This window comes from Nerophis lumbriciformis, linkage group LG33 (genome assembly GCF_033978685.3).
Source record: "Nerophis lumbriciformis linkage group LG33, RoL_Nlum_v2.1, whole genome shotgun sequence".
NCBI lineage: Eukaryota > Metazoa > Chordata > Actinopteri > Syngnathiformes > Syngnathidae > Nerophis > Nerophis lumbriciformis.
In genome coordinates, this window is record NC_084580.2 from 19,322,627 (window position 1) to 19,342,500 (window position 19,874).

At 37.7% G+C, this 19,874-nt stretch overlaps 1 protein-coding gene across 1 annotated transcript; it reads right to left on the reverse strand.

Annotated features, from left to right (window-relative positions):
- Window positions 1-246: 246 nt before the first annotated feature.
- kcnmb3 (potassium calcium-activated channel subfamily M regulatory beta subunit 3) lies at window positions 247-18,529 on the reverse strand. The gene is made up of 4 exons (XM_061928792.1): window positions 18,405-18,529; window positions 11,124-11,327; window positions 7,904-8,078; window positions 247-900 (listed from the first exon to the last, which is right to left on the reverse strand). The coding sequence occupies exons 1-4, from the start codon at window positions 18,488-18,490 to the stop codon at window positions 544-546; spliced, it is 822 nt and encodes a 273-aa protein (XP_061784776.1). The 5' UTR covers window positions 18,491-18,529; the 3' UTR covers window positions 247-543.
- Window positions 18,530-19,874: the final 1,345 nt, after the last annotated feature.

Below are 19,874 nucleotides of genomic sequence, written 5' to 3' on the forward strand. Positions count from 1 at the left end.
TGAATGACTGAGCATTTCATGGAATCGACTTTTATACCCAATCATGGCACCCACCTGTTCCCAATTAGCCTGTTCACCTGTGGGATGTTCCAAATAAGTGTTTGATGAGCATTCCTCAACTTTATCAGTATTTATTGCCACCTTTCCCAACTTCTTTGTCACGTGTTGCTGGCATCAAATTCTAAAGTTAATGATTATTTGCAAAATATGTTGTCTTTGTAGCATATTCAACTGAATATGGGTTGAAAAGGATTTGCAAATCATTGTATTCCGTTTATATTTACATCTACTCATATGGAAACGGGGTTTGTACTTTTTAATAGCGCAATTGCAAAGTAACCTCAATCTCTGCATGCTTTTTAGCTGATCCTTCGTGTCTTTTGTCGGCGAGTTCACCGAGACAACCTCTCTTTTGGCTCGGTTGCACGCAAGGGTTCGGACGACCTTTTAAATAATCAAGTGACGCAAACACACACCGGACCGAAGCAAACATGACGAGTGTGCAGAAATTACTCACATGTACAGGTCATGTTTCAGGATGAGTCACATAGCAGAGGTGGACCTGTGGACGCCCTTGTAGAAAATACCGCCAGAAGAGTATTTTGAAGCCAGTCTGCCCCCTGCTGCCATCTCCGCGGACAGATGAGCAAGGCACTGTGTCAGCTTCACCAGGCCTGCCAGCAGGGCTCCGCCGCCCAGCATCAGACTGGGCCACAGCACTGCGAACAGGGTCCTCTCCAGAGTGTACTTCTTGTTCAGGATGACCTCCCCCGGATGCCTTGTGGGGTCCGACAAGCATGAGAAGGTGCTTCCCAACCAGGAGTCCAAGTTGCTTTTCACCGTCAGGACTTCGCCTTCAACTTCCATTTGGTCCATATGACATTTGGGCTCGTAGAAACACTGGAAAGAAAAAAATATGTGCGCATGCATCAGATTTAATGTTCTTTCCCAAATAATCTAAGGAAAGTCTGTAGTGTAAGGCAGTGTTTGAGATGATCTAGTTTCTCCTATTTGGGTTACAACTATTTTTTGCAAAGCAGTAATTATAGTCTGCAAATGATGTGTTGTTGTTGAGTTCCTGTACTGTCTGGAGATCGGCAGACTAACCGTGTAATACTCTTCCATATCAGTAGGTGGCAGCCGGTAGCTAATTGCTTTGTAGATGTCGGAAACAGCGGAAATTCAGCGCCTCTCCCGAAAACCTCCCGGGACAAATTTTCTCCCGAAAATCTCCCGAAATTCAGGCGGACTCAGGTCCTTACGGACCTGAGTCCGCTAACCCACAATATAAACAGCGAGTTCTTGGTTTCTTATGTGGGTTTATTGTTAGGCAGTTTCATTAACGTCCTCCCAGCGCGGTAACAACACTAAGGCTGAAACCACGCGTCGACGTAGTCGACGTCATCGGTTACGTAAATACGTCGACGCCGTTTTTGTGCGCCGGCGCGTCGCATATTTACGTCACACTACTTTACTGTCATGGCGGAGCGCAAAGCAGACGATGCGAGCGAGTGGAAAAAAGCACGCCAAAAGTCGTCAAAAGGACAAAGCTACGAACAATGGGAGACCGGGCTTTCTGCTCCGCCGCTCCCAGTCTGTTGAACGCTCTCCCTGACCACCTGAGGGCACCACAGACTGTGGATGCTTTTAAAAAATGCTTAAAATCCCTTCTTTTTATAAAAGCCTTTTTTCTTTTTTTTTTAGATATATGCATACTAGTTCTAGCTATTAGGCTGTTCTAGTTTTTATTTGTATTTATTTTTTTAAATTATCTTTCTATTTTTATTTTTATTTTATTTACTTTTTTAATACACTGTAGCACTTTGAGGTTGTTTACTCAATATAAAGTGCTTTTTACAAATAAAATGTTTTGCAAATATTAAATCATTTGGAATTTGATGCCGGCAACATGTTTCAAAAAAGCTGGAACAAGTGGCAAAAAAGACTGAGAAAGTTGAGGAATGCTCGTCAAACACTTATTTGGAACATCTCACAGGTGAACAGGCTAACTGGGAACAGGTGGGTGCCATGATTGGGTATAAAAGCAGCTTCCGTGAAATGCTCAGTCATTCACAAACAAGGATGGGGCAAGGGTCACCACTTTGTCAACAAATGCGTGAGCAAATTGTCGAATGCCCGCGGTACAGCATCAAAAAGCAACATCCGTGTGTAAAGGATATCACCACACGGGCTCAGGAACACTTCAGAAAACCACTGTCAGTAATGACAGTTTGACGCTACATCTGTAAGTGCAAGTTAAAACTCTACTATGCAAAGCCAAAGCCAATTATCAACAACACCCAGAAACGCCGCCGGCTTCACTGGGCCCGAGCTCATCTAAGATGGACTGATACAAAGTGGAAAAGTGTCTGGTCTGATGAGTCCACATTTCAAATTGTTTTTGGAAACTGTGGACGTTGTGTCCTCCGGAACAAAGAGGAAAAGAACCATCCGGATTGTGATTGGCGCAAAGTTGAAAAGGCAGCATCTGTGATGGTATGGGGGTGTATTAGTGCCCAAGGCATGGGTAACTTACACATCTGTGAAGGCACCATTAATGCTGAAAGGTACATACAGGTTTTGGAGCAACGTTACCATGGACGCCCCTGCTTATTTCAGCAAGACAATGTCAAGCTACGTGTTACAACAGCATGGCTTCATAGTTAAAGAGTGCGGGTACTAGACTGGCCTGCCTGTAGTCCAGACCTGTCTCCCATTGGCGTTTTTGTGCGCCGGACGTCGCATATTTACGTCACACTACTTTACTGTCATGGCGGAGCGCAAAGCAGACGATGCGAGCGAGTGGAAAAAAGCACGCCAAAAGTCGTCAAAAGTGTGGGAGTATGTCAATAAACGGCCTAATAATGTTGTTGTATGCACACTGTGTCGAGCGGAAATGGCCTATCATAGCAGCACAACGGCTATGAACGAACATTTGAAAAGAAAACCCCCGACAGCGTTCTTGCCATCACCATCAACAAGTCAATCGTCCGCGTGCGTATACGTTGTCATTATTACACAAAAACATTGAATGTGTCATTTGTATCTGCGTTGTAAATTCATAAACTAAAGCACCGTTTCGCTCTGAGAGGCGCGTTTGGCGTGCCTGTTCAGTGTTTACAAAGACGCGCTCCTCTTTAACGCTGTGGAGAGGCGGCGGCGGCGGCGGCGAGCGAGCGGCGAGGCGGGGCGCGCCGGGAGCGACGCCGCAATCGTGCCCAGGTGCGCGATCCGCGCAGTTGGAAGAGAAAAGACTTTGTGTAAAATTAAAAGATTGTAAAGCTGGCAAAGCCGTCTGGCGTTCAGTCTGTCGGTCCTGAAAGAACCCCACGGCACAAGACGTGTCACAAACGCTAACGTTAATTAGTTGTGCAAATACCTTTTACAACATTAACAGTTACATATACTATGTACAAACCAACAATTAACTTTCACTTTAATCATACTATCATTGTTGTGTTATTAAGCAAAATAAGCAATACTTTTACTTTTGTTGAAATGTTTACACTGTACACTTTTTTGTATTGGATGTTTAGCTTTATTTTTGCACATTTTAGCAAATAAGCAATACTTTTACTTTTGTTGAAATGTTTACACTTGTTACAGAATATTTCCGTTTTGCACTTTTTTGTATTGGATGTTTATCTTTATTTTTGCACATTTTAAAGCAAAATAAGCAATACTTTTACTTTTGAAATGCTTATACTATTGCAGAATATTAAGATTTGCACTGGATGTTTACTTTTATATTTGCACATTAAAAAGCAAATAAGCTACTTTTAATTTTGTTAAATGTTAAAAGTTTTAAATGTTTACATTGTTACAGAATATTTTGTCATGTTGTTGTCAATGTTGACTGACTAGTGGCCATACTTTTTTTTTTGTAAATAAAAGCCATGCCTTTTGAAAAAACTGGCCTACATTTATTTTTTCCTCTTCATTTTAAATTAAAAAAAAAATCGGTAAAAGGAAAAATAATCTATAGATTAATCGAAAAAATAATCTATAGATTAACCGATTAATCGAAAAAAATAATCTATAGATTAATCGATAGAAAAATAATCGTTAGCTGCAGCCCTAAACAACACACAACAACAGCAGTCACGTTTTCGTCTACCGTAAAGCAGTTCGTCTGCCGTAAACAGCAATGTTGTGACACTCTTAAACAGGACAATACTGCCATCTAGTGCATTTGATGAATGCACTTTTGTGCGTGCCACACATCAATGCATCATCAGAGAGGGTGTTCAGCATGGTTCGAAAAATAGTGAGAGAATAGAACAAGGATGGACAATTCAACCCTTAACTCAACAATGAGTAGATGAGTGCTATGTGTGTGTATATGTGTAAATAAATGAACACTGAAATTCAAGTATTTATTTTATATATATATATATGTATATATATATATATATATACGTATATATAATAAAATAAATATATATTTATAGCTAGAATTCACTGAAAGTCAAGTATTTCTTATATATATATAGAAATGAAATACTTGACTTAGTATTTCGTCAAGTATTTCTTATATATATATATATATATATATGTAATAAAAAAAATATATTTATAGCTAGAATTCACTGAAAGTCAAGTATTTCTTATATATATATATATATATATAGAAATGAAATACTTGACTTAGTATTTCGTCAAGTATTTCTTATATATATATATATATATAATAATAATAAAAGAAATATATATTTATAGCTAGAATTCACTGAAAGTCAAGTATTTCTTATATATATATATATATATACTGAAAGTCAAGTATTTCTTATATATATATATATATATATATATATATAAGAAATACTTGACTTTCAGTGAATTCTAGCCATAAATATATATTTATTTTATGATATATATATATATATATATATATATATATATATATATATATATATATATATATATATATATATATATATATAAGAAATACTTGACGAAATACTAAGTCAAGTATTTCATATATATATATCTATATATATATCTATATATATATATATATATATATATATATATATATATATATATATATATATAGATATATATATAGTGAATTCTAGCTGTAAATATACTCCTCCCCTGCAAGTATGGGTGCAGGTAAAAAGGTGTCTAATGCTTAAACCAAAAATAAACAAAAGGTGAGTGCCCCTAAGAAAAGGCCTTGAAGCTTAGGGAAGGCTATGCAGAACGAGACTAAAACTGAACTGGCTTACAAAGTAAACAAAAACAAGAATGCTGGACGACAGCAAAGACTTACTGCGGGAGCAAAGACAATGTACATCCGAACATGACGTGACAACTGATAAAAACAACTGAAATATTCTTGATCGCTAAAACAAGGTAGAGGCGGGAAATATCGCTCAAAGGAAGACATGAAACTGCTACAGGAAAATACCGAAAAAAGAGAAAAAGCGCAAAACACTACACACAGGAAAACAGCAAAAATGTCCAAATAAGTCAGGGCATGATCTGACAGGTGGTGACAGTACACCTACTTTGAGACAAGAGCTATATTGATGCATGCTTGGTTATGCTTTAAAGTCATATCCAACAATTGCGGAAACGACTTTTTACTGTCAACTGAGTTTTGTTTTTTAATAACTTCTGCTAGTGGTGTGCCTCCGCATTTTTTCATCGCAAAAAAATGTGCCTTAGCTCAAAAAAGGTTGAAACACACTGGTTTAGATGATTGGAGAGCTCGTCCATGACGATGACTTCTGTTTTGTTTGATCAGCCGTTTTACTGCCGTGTTAAAGACACCGTTCGGAAACAATTAATAAACAATTTATAAAATCTTTCCCCCATGTAAATAACTCATGTCATGTGGCTTATAGTCCGGTGCAGCTAATATATGGAATTTAGTGGGTGTGGCTTATACACTGGTATACGGTAGTTACACTCTTTAAATGATTAATTGAAGCAACAGAATACAAATCAAAAGGTTTTTGTTTTTTTTACCAGTGCCTCCATGGAAATGCCCCCCTCTACCTCAAAGAACTACTCACCCGCAAATCCTCCACACGACACCTCCGCTCCGGACAGGCCTTAATAATAACCTCCTCCAACCTCCGAGGACAAAGCTACGAACAATGGGAGACCGGGCTTTCTGCTCCGCCGCTCCCAGTCTGTGGAACGCTCTCCCTGACCACCTGAGGGTACCACGGACTGTGGATGCTTTTAAAAAAATGCTTAAAATCCCTTCTTTTTATAAAAGCCTTTTTTCTTTTTTTTTTAGATATATGCATACTAGTTCTAGCTATTAGGCTGTTCTAGTTTTTATTTGTATTTATTTTTTTAAATTATCTTTCTATTTTTATTTTTATTTTATTTACTTTTTTAATACACTGTAGCACTTTGAGGTTGTTTACTCAATATAAAGTGCTTTTTACAAATAAAATGTTTTGCAAATATTAAATCATTAGGAATTTGATGCCGGCAACATGTTTCAAAAAAGCTGGCACAAGTGGCAAAAAAGACTGAGGAAGTTAAGGAATGCTCGTCAAACACTTATTTGGAACATCCCACAGGTGAACAGGCTAACTGGGAACAGGTGGGTGCCATGATTGGGTATAAAAGCAGCTTCCGTGAAATGCTCAGTCATTCACAAACAAGGATGGGGCGAGGTTCACCACTTTGTCAACAAATGCGTGAGCAAATTGTCGAACAATTTCAAAACAACATTTCTCAACAAGCTATTGCAAGGAATTTAGGGATTCCGCCATCTACGGTCCATAATATCATCAAAAGGTTCAGAGAATCTGGAGAAATCACTGCATGTAAGCGGCAATGCCCGCGGTACAGCATCAAAAAGCAACATCCGTGTGTAAAGGATATCACCACACGGGCTCAGGAACACTTCAGAAAACCACTGTCAGTAATGACAGTTTGACGCTACATCTGTAAGTGCAAGTTAAAACTCTACTATGCAAAGCCAAAGCCATTTATCAACAACACCCAGAAACGCCGCCGGCTTCGCTGGGCCCGAGCTCATCTAAGATGGACTGATACAAAGTGGAAAAGTGTTCTCTGGTCTGATGAGTCCACATTTCAAATTGTTTTTGGAAACTGTGGACGTTGTGTCCTCCGGAACAAAGAGGAAAAGAACCATCCGGATTGTTATAGGCGCAAAGTTGAAAAGCCAGCATGTGTGATGGTATGGGGGTGTATTAGTGCCCAAGGCATGGGTAACTTACACATCTGTGAAGGCACCATTAATGCTGAAAGGTACATACAGGTTTTGGAGCAACATATGTTGCCATCCAAGCAACGTTACCATGGACGCCCCTGCTTATTTCAGCAAGACAATGCCAAGCTACGTGTTACAACAGCATGGCTTCATAGTAAAAGAGTGCGGGTACTAGACTGGCCTGCCTGTAGTCCAGACCTGTCTCCCATTGAAAATGTGTGGCGCATTATGAAGCCTAAAATAGCACAACGGAGACCCCCGGACTGTTGAACAACTTAAGCTGTACATCAAGCAAGAATGGGAAAGAATTCCACCTGAGAAGCTTAAAAAATGTGTCTCCTCAGTTCCCAAACGTTTACTGAGTGTTGTTAAAAGGAAAGGCTATGTAACACAGTGGTAAAAATGCACCTGTGCCAACTTTTTTGCAACGTGTTGCTGCCATTAAATTCTAAGTTAATGAATATTTGCAAAAAAATAACAAAGTTTCTCAGTTCGAGCGTTAAGCATCTTTTCTGTGCAGTCTATTCAATTGAATATAAGTTGAAAAAGATTTGCAAATCATTGTATTCTGTTTTTATTTACGAATTACACAACGTGGCAACTTCACTGGTTTTGGGTTCTGTATTAATGTTTGACTTTCCACATATTTTAAAAAATACGTTTCAGATTGTCAATGAATGAGCTTTCATTCATGCCTACCTTTGGCGTAAACAGCAAGGACTCCTCGTCAAAATGCAGAACGGCGCTTTGATTGGAGGCCACAAGATTGACGGTCGCCGTGAGGCACGGTATGGTGCTCACGCCTCTGCAGTCTACCCACTCGTCCAGGATTCCCGTGTGCAGCAGCATGCATCTGTCTTCTTCCTCCCACTTGCTAAAGAACAAGAGGCAGGAGAAGTTCAGGGAAAAGCCACCAGAGAATGTTTACAGGATAATGCCAGTTATTTTCTTTTACAGGTTTCTGCTTGGAGGAGTGTTTTATTACACTTTATCTCACAAAAGTGAGTATGTCTTCTAACGCAGGGGTGTTCCAACTTTTTGACTTGGGTGCCGCATTGGGCTAAAAATTGTTGTTCTTGAGCCGAAAGCCGACTGCCTGTAAACTAACATATATATATATATATGAAGACAAGTGGTTGAAAAATTGATGGAAGCATATATACATATGTGTATCTTTGTATATTTATGTATATATATATAGCCTATAAATATGTGTTTATCGATATATATATATACATATATACATACATATATATACTTATAAATACATATATAATTAGAATTATATATACATATATGAATACATATATATACATATGTGTCTATATACATACAGTATGTATATATATACATATATATATATATTTATGCATATATAAATATAGTTATATGTATTATATATAGCCTATACATATGTTAATCGATCTATCTATCAATATATATACAAACATACATATAATTATAGTTATATATATATATATATATATATATACATATATATATATGTATATATAACTATAATTATATATATGTATTTATATGTATGTTTATATATATATTGATAGATAGATCGATAAACATATGTATAGGCTATATATAACTATATTTATATATGCATAAATATATATATATATATCGATAGATAGATCGATAAATACATATGTATAGGCTATCTATATATATATATATATATACACAAAGATACACCTGTACACATCAATGTATATATATACCTATATATATATATATATATACTCATATGTATAAGATATATATATATCCTATACATATATATATATATATATATATCCTATACATATATATATATATATATCCTATACATATATATATATATGTATATATATATATATATATATATATATATATATATATATATATATATCCTATACATATGAGTATATATACATATATATATATATAAATATAGGTATATATACATTGATGTGTACAGGTGTATCTTTGTGTATATATATATATAGATAGCCTATACATGTGTTTATCGATCTATCTATCGATATATATATATATATATATATATATATATATTTATGCATATATAAATATAGTTATATATATTATATATAGCCTATACATATGTTTATCGATCCATCTATCAATATATATATATAAACATACATATAAATACATATATATAATTATAGTTATTTATATATATATACATATATATATATATATATATATATATATATATATATATATATATATATATATATATATATATATCCTATACATATGAGTATATATACATATATATATATATAAATGTAGGTATATATACATTGATGTGTACAGGTGTATCTTTGTGTATATATATATATATATATATATATATATATATATATATATATATATATATATATATATATATATATGCAGCCCTTTGAGACACTTGTGATTTAGGGCTATATAAATAAACATTGATTGATTGATATATATATATATATATATATATATATATATATATATATATATATATATATATATAGATATATATATATAGATAGATAGATAGCCTATACATATGTGTTTATCGATCTATCTATCGATATATATATATATATATATATATATATATATATATATATATATATTTATGTATATATAAATATAGTTATATATATTTTATATAGCCTATACATATGTTTATCAATCTATCTATCAATATATATATAAACATACATATATATAATTATAGTTATATATACATATATACATACATATATATATATATATACATTGATGTGTACAGGTGTATCTTTGTGTATATATATAGAGAGAGAGAGAGATAGCCTATACATATGTGTTTATCGATCTATCTATATATATATATATATATATATATATATATATATATACTTATAAATACATATATATAATTATAGTTATACATACATATATGAATACATATATATCATATATATATAGCCTATATATAAACTTATAATTACACATATATAATTATAGTTATATATACACATATGAATACATATATATATAGCCTATACATATATGTCTATCTATATATACATATATGTATACATATATAAATGTAGTTATGTATACATATATATATATATATAGCCTATACATATGCGACTATATATATATATATATATATATATATATATATATATATATATATATATATATATATATACATATATATATATATATATATATATTGAAGACAAGTGGTAGAAAAATTGATGGATGGATATATACATATGTGTATTTTTGTATACATATATATATATATATATATATATGATTAATTCATTTGCAGGGGATAAATGGGTGTAATTTGTGTTGTGGATGGACTTTTTTTTCATATAACATCCACAAAGTTCAGTGGGCAGGCTGTGTCACGTGTGACCATGTGCGTTGAAGTTTTGTGTTAGTTCATTCGCGCCGTAAGTGGGAACACAATGTTTGGATTGGGTCATAAACAAAAAACTTCAAAGTGCAATTCTTGGTCATTAACTTGAACTACTGACATTGACCACAAGGTGGCTGCAAACCTTCAGCAACTATACTGGTAAATGTTTCACATTAAGTTGGAAGCGAGCCGTAGTTTGGACAGCCCTGTTCTGATGGCATGATAGTGTGTTAAAATGCTATAGAAACTCGGATTTCAAACACAGTGTTACTGTTCAAACTGTGTGTGATGTTACAGTGGACAAAAACATGACTAAATGCTCTGCCTTGTTTTTACTGTATTTGAATGTTGGTATTACGGTGGTACTTTGGGAGCCTCGTGTTTTCTGAGGTGGCTTGAGAGAAGTCAGCGTACAGCTTGTATAGCAATATAGATTCACTTTTTACAGTGCAGTTGTGCAAACTCCTGCAGTGTCAGACACGTTGTATCCCCGGTCAGTACCTGTTAATGTAGGGTTTGACCATAGTGATGCCGACCACAAAGAACATGAGCACAGAGAAGGCCATCATGCCGAAGCCCAAGAGGATGGCTCGGTCTTCCCCGACACTTGACACCGGCATCTGGGTCTTAACCTGGTGGCCCCCATGTCCGTCCCCACCTCTGCTCCTCTCCTGCTCCTGGGCCGTCACCGTGTGGAGGAGTTCTCTGTTTCACATGCAAACAAACAAAAACGTCCTCTTAAAAAGTCGATTGTGTTTTCATACACTGGATTTCCAGTAGCAAATTAGTTTTTTTCCAACTGGTGAAAACACTTGACTCTCCAAGTACCAGCATAATGACCAACGTTCAAATACAGTAGCGCAGTGTTAAGAATAATTATGTGTAAGTTATCACAAAAGTTTCCGTTTTCAGAAACGTCCGGCTGTTTTTGTGGTACCAAGCAAAGGCTTGTAAAATTCCATTGTGTACGATGGGAGGAGGCCCAAGCTCGATCCAGGACCAGCCCAAGCCCGAGGCATCTTTTTCTTTTGTGTTAATGTGACCGAAAACAATGGCTGTTTACATACCCCCCCCCCCCTTTAGAAACAGCTGTTGTTATGTAAACAGGGTATATCCAAATAAAAGAGGAGACGTGAACCTGTTTTCGTTAGAGCGTGGGTGACACTGCAAGAGGTTACAGGGCGACACGTTTCTACTAAATTGAGCCAAATGTAATTCTGTCTCTCTTTAATTCCTTGCTTTAGAATCAGAATCAGAATCAGCTTTATTGTCATTACGCAAGGTAACGAGATTGAGGCCATTCCATACAGTGCGATGTGTGCATGCTAGAAAAACAATGTGCAAATATATAAAAATATAAAAAATGTAGAAGTACAATGAATATGGTGTGAAATGAATATATACATGAAAAAAACACACAAAAAAAACAGGGTGGTTGGTGGAATGGGTTATTGCACCGAAGAGAAGGCAGTTATGAGGGACAATGGGGCAGTCCGTTCAGGATGGTTATGGCCCTGGGGGAGAAGCTGTTCTTTAGCCTTCTTGTCTTGTTTAATATATATCATCGATGTTTAAACCTGACAGCAGTAGGCTCAAGTATGCATTAAAAACAAGGCGGAGGTTTTATTTACCAACTGCCGTAAATTCCGGACTATAATACGCTACTTTTTTGCTAAGCTTTCGAACCCCGCGGCTTATAAAACGGTGCGGGTAATTTACGGATTTTTTCTTCACTGACGGTCACAAGGCAAGTAGTTTTCCTTAAACACATGCAAAGTGTCACGGCGCGGATTCGAACCCGTGGTGTAGGAGGCTCGTGTATCTGGTCGACTGGGAGGGATATGGACCAGAAGACAGGTCTTGGGTACCTCCAGGCAACTTCAACCCTTGACTAACACCCTCCCCCTTCCGCATCCCACCTCCCTGGATTTTAAATAACCAAATGTAAATAATCTAATGTATATACTTGTTCTTATGCTATCTGAAGTCACTATGTTCACTGCTCGCTGTACATATCCTACCAAGTCAGACCTACACTGTTTCAATGTCCATTTCTCTGATGATGCAATTGTTGATGACTGATTGTTGATATCAACCAAACCCTCCTCAAATAATGTAAATAATTCAATGTATATACTCCGATGATTAACTTGTGTGATGACTGTATTATGCTGATAGTATATATTTGTACCATGAATTGATTTACGTGGACCCCAAGTTGAAAAACTTATTCGGGTGTTACCATTTAGTGGTCAATTGTACGGAATATGTACTGAACTGTGCAATCTACTAATAAAAGTTTCAATCAATCAATCAATCAATCATTGGGCCGGTTAGCATTTCAGTTCATCTTCAGCTTGTCAGTGTCGGAGTCTGTTGGTGACGAACCCCAAGATGCAGAGATGGCAGGCTTTGTCCAGGAAAACATGATTTAATTTAACACTATAGCAAAAAAACAAACAAAAGGCGCGCACAAGGCGGAGAACAAACTTGGCTATGAACTAAAATAGCACAAAGGCTAACTGTGGACAAGAAACAAAAACACTTACTGTGACACGAAGGAACTATGACATGAGCAGAGTGAACAAAAGTGGACAGAGCTACAAAGACAAGTATTATGACAGGTAGTAGTGACATCGACAATGACAGGTAGGAACGACAACAAGTATTAGCGACAATAATCCAGCACTGACTGGAGGGTAGGGCAGGTTTAATTAGCAGCTGGCTGATTGACACCAGGTGTGGCCAGGTGCCAATCAGCCACAGCTGAGGGGACACAGCACTCAGAGAGACAAACAGGAAAGTGAACCAAAATAAGAGTACTGACAGGAAATAAAACAAACAGAGGAAAAACTAAAACTTGACCAAACTGTCAGGGACAAGCCTGACAGTCAGCATTTACACACATTTTCTATAAAACAAACTAAAATAACCTCCATTAAAATGCTCTTTTTATAAGCTCACTGTCGGTCGGCCACAATAATGCCCCTAGGGTCCTGGATCCTGTACTGCTAGTTTAGTACACTGTTTGTTCACAATTCAATCCATAGCTCGGGGAACTACCGTATTTTTCGGACTATAAGTCGCCGTTTTTTTCGTAGTTTGGCCAGGGGGGGTGCGACTTATACTCAGGAGCGACTTATGTGTGAAATGATTAACACATTACCGTAAAATATCAAATAATATTATTGATCTCATTCACGTAAGAGACTAGACGTATAAGATTTCATGGGATTTAGCGATTAGGAGTGACAGATTGTTTGGTAAACGTATAGCATGTTCTATATGTTATAGTTATTTGAATGACTCTTACCATAATATGTTACGTTAACATACCAGGTTCGTTATTTATGTGTCATATAACGTACACTTATTCAACATGTTGTTCACTATTCTTTATTTATTTTAAATTGCCTTTCAAATGTCAATTCTTGGTGTTGGCTTTTATCAAATACATTTCCCCAAAAAATGCGACTTATATATGTTTTTTTCCCCCTTCTTTATTATGCATTTTCGGCCGGTGCGACTTATACTCCAGTGCGCCTTATACTCCGAAAAATAAATTTTCTCCTAAAATTGCATATTCTTGTTGTATTATAAAAACAAACTGAAATAACCTCCATAAAAATGCTCTTTTTATAAGCTCACTGTCGGCCACAATAATGCCCCTAGGGTCCTGGATCCTGTACTGCTAGTTTAGTACACTGTTTGTTCACAATTCAATCCATAGCTCGTGGGAACTATACAATATTTGCTTTGAAGCTGCAAATTATCTTGAGGGCAAAGTTATTGAACATTATATTTTGTCTGTTTTTAAACGACGGCTGTGGGACGACTAGCCTGTGGTGCTCTATACTATGCATAGGTTATTGGGATACTTATGATACATTCTTTAATATTCTGCAAAGGAGTTTTGCACGTCAGTGGTGGAAATGCATTCCGAGATAAAATGTTCCTTTCACAACAATGACTGAGGGTCCGGGATTAATATTTCATGTTGCACTTAGGATGAAATATGAGTGACAAAATCAAAGCACCAGAGGCTCTTATGACTCCAGATATGAAAATACATTTTCAGTAATGCAGTATCTATTATGTTTTACACATCATCTTCACGATGCGCCGTTTTGTGGGCGGTCTTATTTACGTGGCTCACCTTCGGCGGCGTCTTCTCCCCGTCATCTTTGTTGTAGCGGTGTAGCGTGCAAGGACGGGAGTGGAAGAAGTGTCAGACTTTACTTCAATCAATAACGGAGCAGCGTCTCCTCACCCGTGGCTCACTAGTGCAACAACAACGCCGGAAATGTGTCCCGTAAAAAAACCCGTCCGACCGGAACTCTCTAATAACTAAAGTTCCTTGGGTGAATAATGCAAACTCACTACACCGGTATGTTTTAGCGCTTCCATGGCGGGTTTACTGACGGATATAAGTAAGAACTTTACACTACTTTATATTAGAAATGGCAACAGCTGAGGATGAATGTCCCATAACAAGAAGAAGCTTATCGACTACAAAGGTGGACGCGCGTACATTTTCAAGACTTATGCAGACCCCAAATACAGATCAGCAGGTACCATAAGGTAAGAAAAGTTGCTTTTACACAATATTGCAAAACAAAATGCCAGATATAATGTCTTACCTTATACACACACCATAATAATACTCCTATGTTGAAGCACGGTACAATCCATCAAGCGGTGCGGCTTCATAGCTTACCAAAGTCGTACTAAAACATTTTGATAGATTTTTTTTAGCGTCGTGTGTATTGTCCTATATTTTCAATGGAACATATAAAATGTTGGTGTGGTTTACTTGAGTCATATTGCAGTACCTCTTATGTGTGGCTGCCATCTACTGGTCACACTTATCATTACACCATGTACCGAATAAAATAGCTTCGAGGTCGGTAAGCGCAGCCAAAATTATTATAAGGCGCACTGTCGATTTTTGAGAAAATGAAAGGATTTTAAGTGCGCCTTATAGTCCGAAAAAATACGACAGATTGTGGTTATTAAAAAAATAAATAAACGGGTGAAATATTAGAGTGTACATAAGTACCAATGATTGTCACACACACACTAGGTGTGGTGAAATTAACCTCTGCATTTGACCCATCCCCTTGTTCCATCCCCCCCCCCTGGGAGGTGAGGGGAGCAGTGAGCACAGCAGCGGTGGCCACGCCCGGGAATCATTTTTGGTGATTTAACCCCCAAATCCCTTGATATTGAGTGCCAAGCAGGGAGGTAATGGGTCCCATTTTTATAGTCTTTGGTATGACTCGACCGGGGGTTTGAACTCAGGGCGGACACTCTAACCACTAGGCCACTGAGTAGGTTTATGAGTGTCTGTGCTAGTTTTTTTTTTAACTTTCAATGTCATTCTTTTTGTATCGTTACAGTTTTCTAAATTCACCAAAACGTCACCGTGGAGTTATTGAGTCTGTTTAGCTGACTGGAGAGCTAGCTTCAGCAGCTAGTGGGTCCATGATGATGACTTCTGTTTTGTTTGATCAGCCGTTCTACTGCCGTGTTACAGACACCGTTTGGAAATAATTAAGGTATGTAAATAAACATTTTGTCATGTCTTGGTGATCATGTTTAGTTTGGCTATGTTCTGTTTGGTTTTTGCACTCTTTTAGTTCCTGTTTTTTCACTCCCTGTTTTGTTTCCATGACTACCAATCAGTTCACCTGTCCTCACGATTCACGCACCTGATTCATTTGAACTCACGCACCTGTTTTCAATCACCACATGACTATTTAAGCCTGTCATTTTCTGTTGGTCGGCCTGGCGACATCACATTCATGCTCTGCACTCTTGACACGCTGCTTACTCTGTCCAGGTCATAGTTCATGCTTCTCTTTTCCTGCCACGTAAGTTTTTTGTTTATTCAAGCCACTGTTTTGTACCGCCGCTGTGAGCGCCTTTTGTTTGTTCCTTTTTGCCATAGTTCTGCCTTTGTGCGAGTTTTGTTTTATTAGCCAAGTTTGTTTCCCGCCTTTGTGCACGCCTTTTGTTTATACTTTTTTTTAATCTATTATTAAATCATGTATTTTACTTCACGCCATGTCCGGTACAAACCCTTTTGCACCATGGGAAAACAAACCAAGCCAAAGTCCAAGTCTTGACACATTTATAAAATATTTCTGAGTAAATAACTCAATTCACAATGTATATATGTGTGGCTTATAGTCCAGTGTGGCTAACATATGGAAAGCAAAACATTTTTTATAGTCTTTGGTATGACTCGGCCTGGGTTTGAACTCACGACCAAGACAAGATATTTGATGTTCAAACTCATAAACTTTTTTTTTTTTTTTTGCAAATAATAATTAACTTAGAATTTCGTGGCTGCAACACGTGCCAAAGTAGTTAAGGAAAGGGCATGTTCACCTTTTCTTTTAACAACACTCAATAAACGATTGGGAATTGAGGAAACAAATTGTTGAAGCTTTGAAAGTGGAATTCTTTCCCATTTTTGTTTTATGTAGAGCTTCAGTCGTTCAACAGTCTCCGCTGTCGTATTTTACGCTTCATAATGCGCCACACATTTTCGATGGGAGACAGGTCTGGACTGCAGGCGGGCCAGGAAAGTACCCGCACTCTTTTTTTTTACGAAGCCACGCTGTTGTAACACGTGCTGAATGTGGCTTGGCATTGTCTTGCTGAAATAAGCAGGGGCGTCCATGAAAAAGACGGCGCTTAGATAGCAGCATATGTTGTTCCGAAACCTGTATGTACCTTTCAGCATTAATGGTGCCTTCGCAGATGTGAAAGTTACCCATGCCTTGGGCACTAATGCACCCCCATACCATCACAGATGCTGGCTTTTCAACTTTGCGTCGATAACAGTCTGGATGGTTCGCTTCCCCTTTGGTCCGGATGACACGATGTCGAATATTTCCAAAAACAATTTGAAATGTGGACTCGTCAGACCACAGAACACTTTCCCACTTTGCATGAGTCCATCTTAGATGATCTCGGGCCTAGGGAAGCCGGTGGCGTTTCTGGGTGTTGTTGATAAATGGCTTTCGCTTTGCATGGTAGAGCTTTAACTTGCACTTACAGATGTAGCGACAAACTGTATTTAGTGACAGTGGTTTTCCGAAGTGTCCCTGAGCCCATGTGGTGATATCCTTTAGAGATTGATGTCGGTTTTTGATACAGTGCCGTCTGAGGGCCATTGAATGCTGGTTTCCGGCCATGCCGCTTACGTGGAGTGATTTCTCCAGATTCTCTGAACCTTTTGATGATATTACGGACCGTAGATGTTGAAATCCCTACATTTCTTGCAATTGCACTTTGAGAAACGTTGTTCTTAAACTGTTTGACTATTTGGCTCACGCAGTTCTGGACAAAGGTGTGTTTACTCGCCCCATCCTTTCTTGTGAATTTTTTGGGAAGCTGTTTTTATACCCAATCATGGCACCCACCTGTTCCCAATTAGCCTGCACACCTGTGGGATGTTCCAAATAAGTGTTTGATGAGCATTCCTCAACTTTATCACTATTTATTGCCACCTTTTCCCAACTTCTTTGTCACGTGTTGCTGGCATCAAATTCTAAAGTTAATGATTATTTGCAAAAAAAAAAAAAAATGTTTATCAGTTTGAACATCAAATATGTTGTCTTTGTAGCATATTCAACTGAATATGGGTTGAAAATTATTTGCAAATCATTGTATTATGTTTATATTTACATCTAACACAATTTCCCAACTCATATGGAAACGGGGTTTGTACAAACATTTACCAAGCACAGGTCCGGTCGATGGTTCTCTTACCGCGCCTGCCGCCTGCGTGCACCCTGCAGGTTGATGTTAATCGGGATGCTAAACGATCTCCGAGGAGAGGCTGCGTTCAAGAACATGGCGACTCCGACCTTGGCCCTGGTATCCGGCTAACGAGCTCGCCGGTCTCTATCTGAAAGTCAAATAACCTTCTGTCAACACCTTATCTTCCAGCAGGCTCCGGAGCCTGCGGTGACAAGCCGGCTGTTTATTCGCCAGGGAACACCCTGTTGTTTACCAAGGTGAGCGCGCAAAACACCTTCCGCTCTCGTTGTCGCTACGGAAACGAGGACAGGTGAGCCAGGTGGGATGCTAATGGCCTCTCAGTGGGCCTAGGATGTCACCGCTTGTTTGAATCCTGATTACCACGGGGTTGTTCCATGCACTGCTCCTAATGCATGCCAGCTCCACCAATGTGTCCTTTGCCAAATTCCAACTTCTGCCATCATTCATGGGACGTTTTAAAACATGTTTATTTTTGGTGGTGTCAAACGCACGGCTCGAGGGCTCGGATCAGGCCCGCGAACTGGTTTTATCCGGCCCGCGGGATGAGTTTGCTAAGTATAAAAATTAACCGGAATTTTTTTAATGAAAGAAACTGCTGTTCTAAATGTGTCCACTAGATGTCGTAATAGCAATTTTTTTATATCTTTGTAGATGATGCTACATATGTACAAAATGAACCACATGATGAAAATGATCAAACTACATAAATAACATCCTGTAATTCGATTTTGATATAAAAAAAAATTCATCTTGATAGATTGAAAATGTACGTAGCCCCTAAAGGGACATGGAGATCTCGCAAAAGTTTTTTTCCCCTATCATTACATCTTGTGTAATGATAAGTGTGACCAGGAGATGGCAACCACACATAAGAATTGTCATGACTTGGTCCTGGGTGTTTGCTTTTCCGGAATGCAACGGAAAGTTGGCTCGGGCGAGACGGGAATGTGAGTACATATTTATTTAATATTATCACAAAAAAAAAACAACTAAAGGCGCGCCCAAGGCGGAAGTACAAACTTGACCAACTGTAGTTACTGACAGTGGGTTTCTGAAGTGTTCCTGAGCCCTTGTGGTGATATCCTTTACACACTGATGTCGCTTGTTGATGCAGTACAGCCTGAGGGATGGAAGGTCAGGGGCTTAGCTGCTTACGTGCAGTGATTTCTCCAGAGTCTCTGAACCCTTTGATGATATTACGCACCGTAGATGGTGAAATCCCTAAATTCCTTGCAATAGCCGGTTGAGAAAGGTTTTTTCTTAAACTGTTCAACAATTTGCTCACGCATTTTTTGACAAAGTGGCGACCCTCGCCTCGTCCTTGTTTGTGAATGACTGAGCATTTCGTGGAATCTACTTTTATACCCAATCATGGCACCCACCTGTTCCCAATTTGCCTGTTCACCTGTGGGATGTTCCAAATAAGTGTTTGATGAGCATTCCTCAACTTTATCAGTA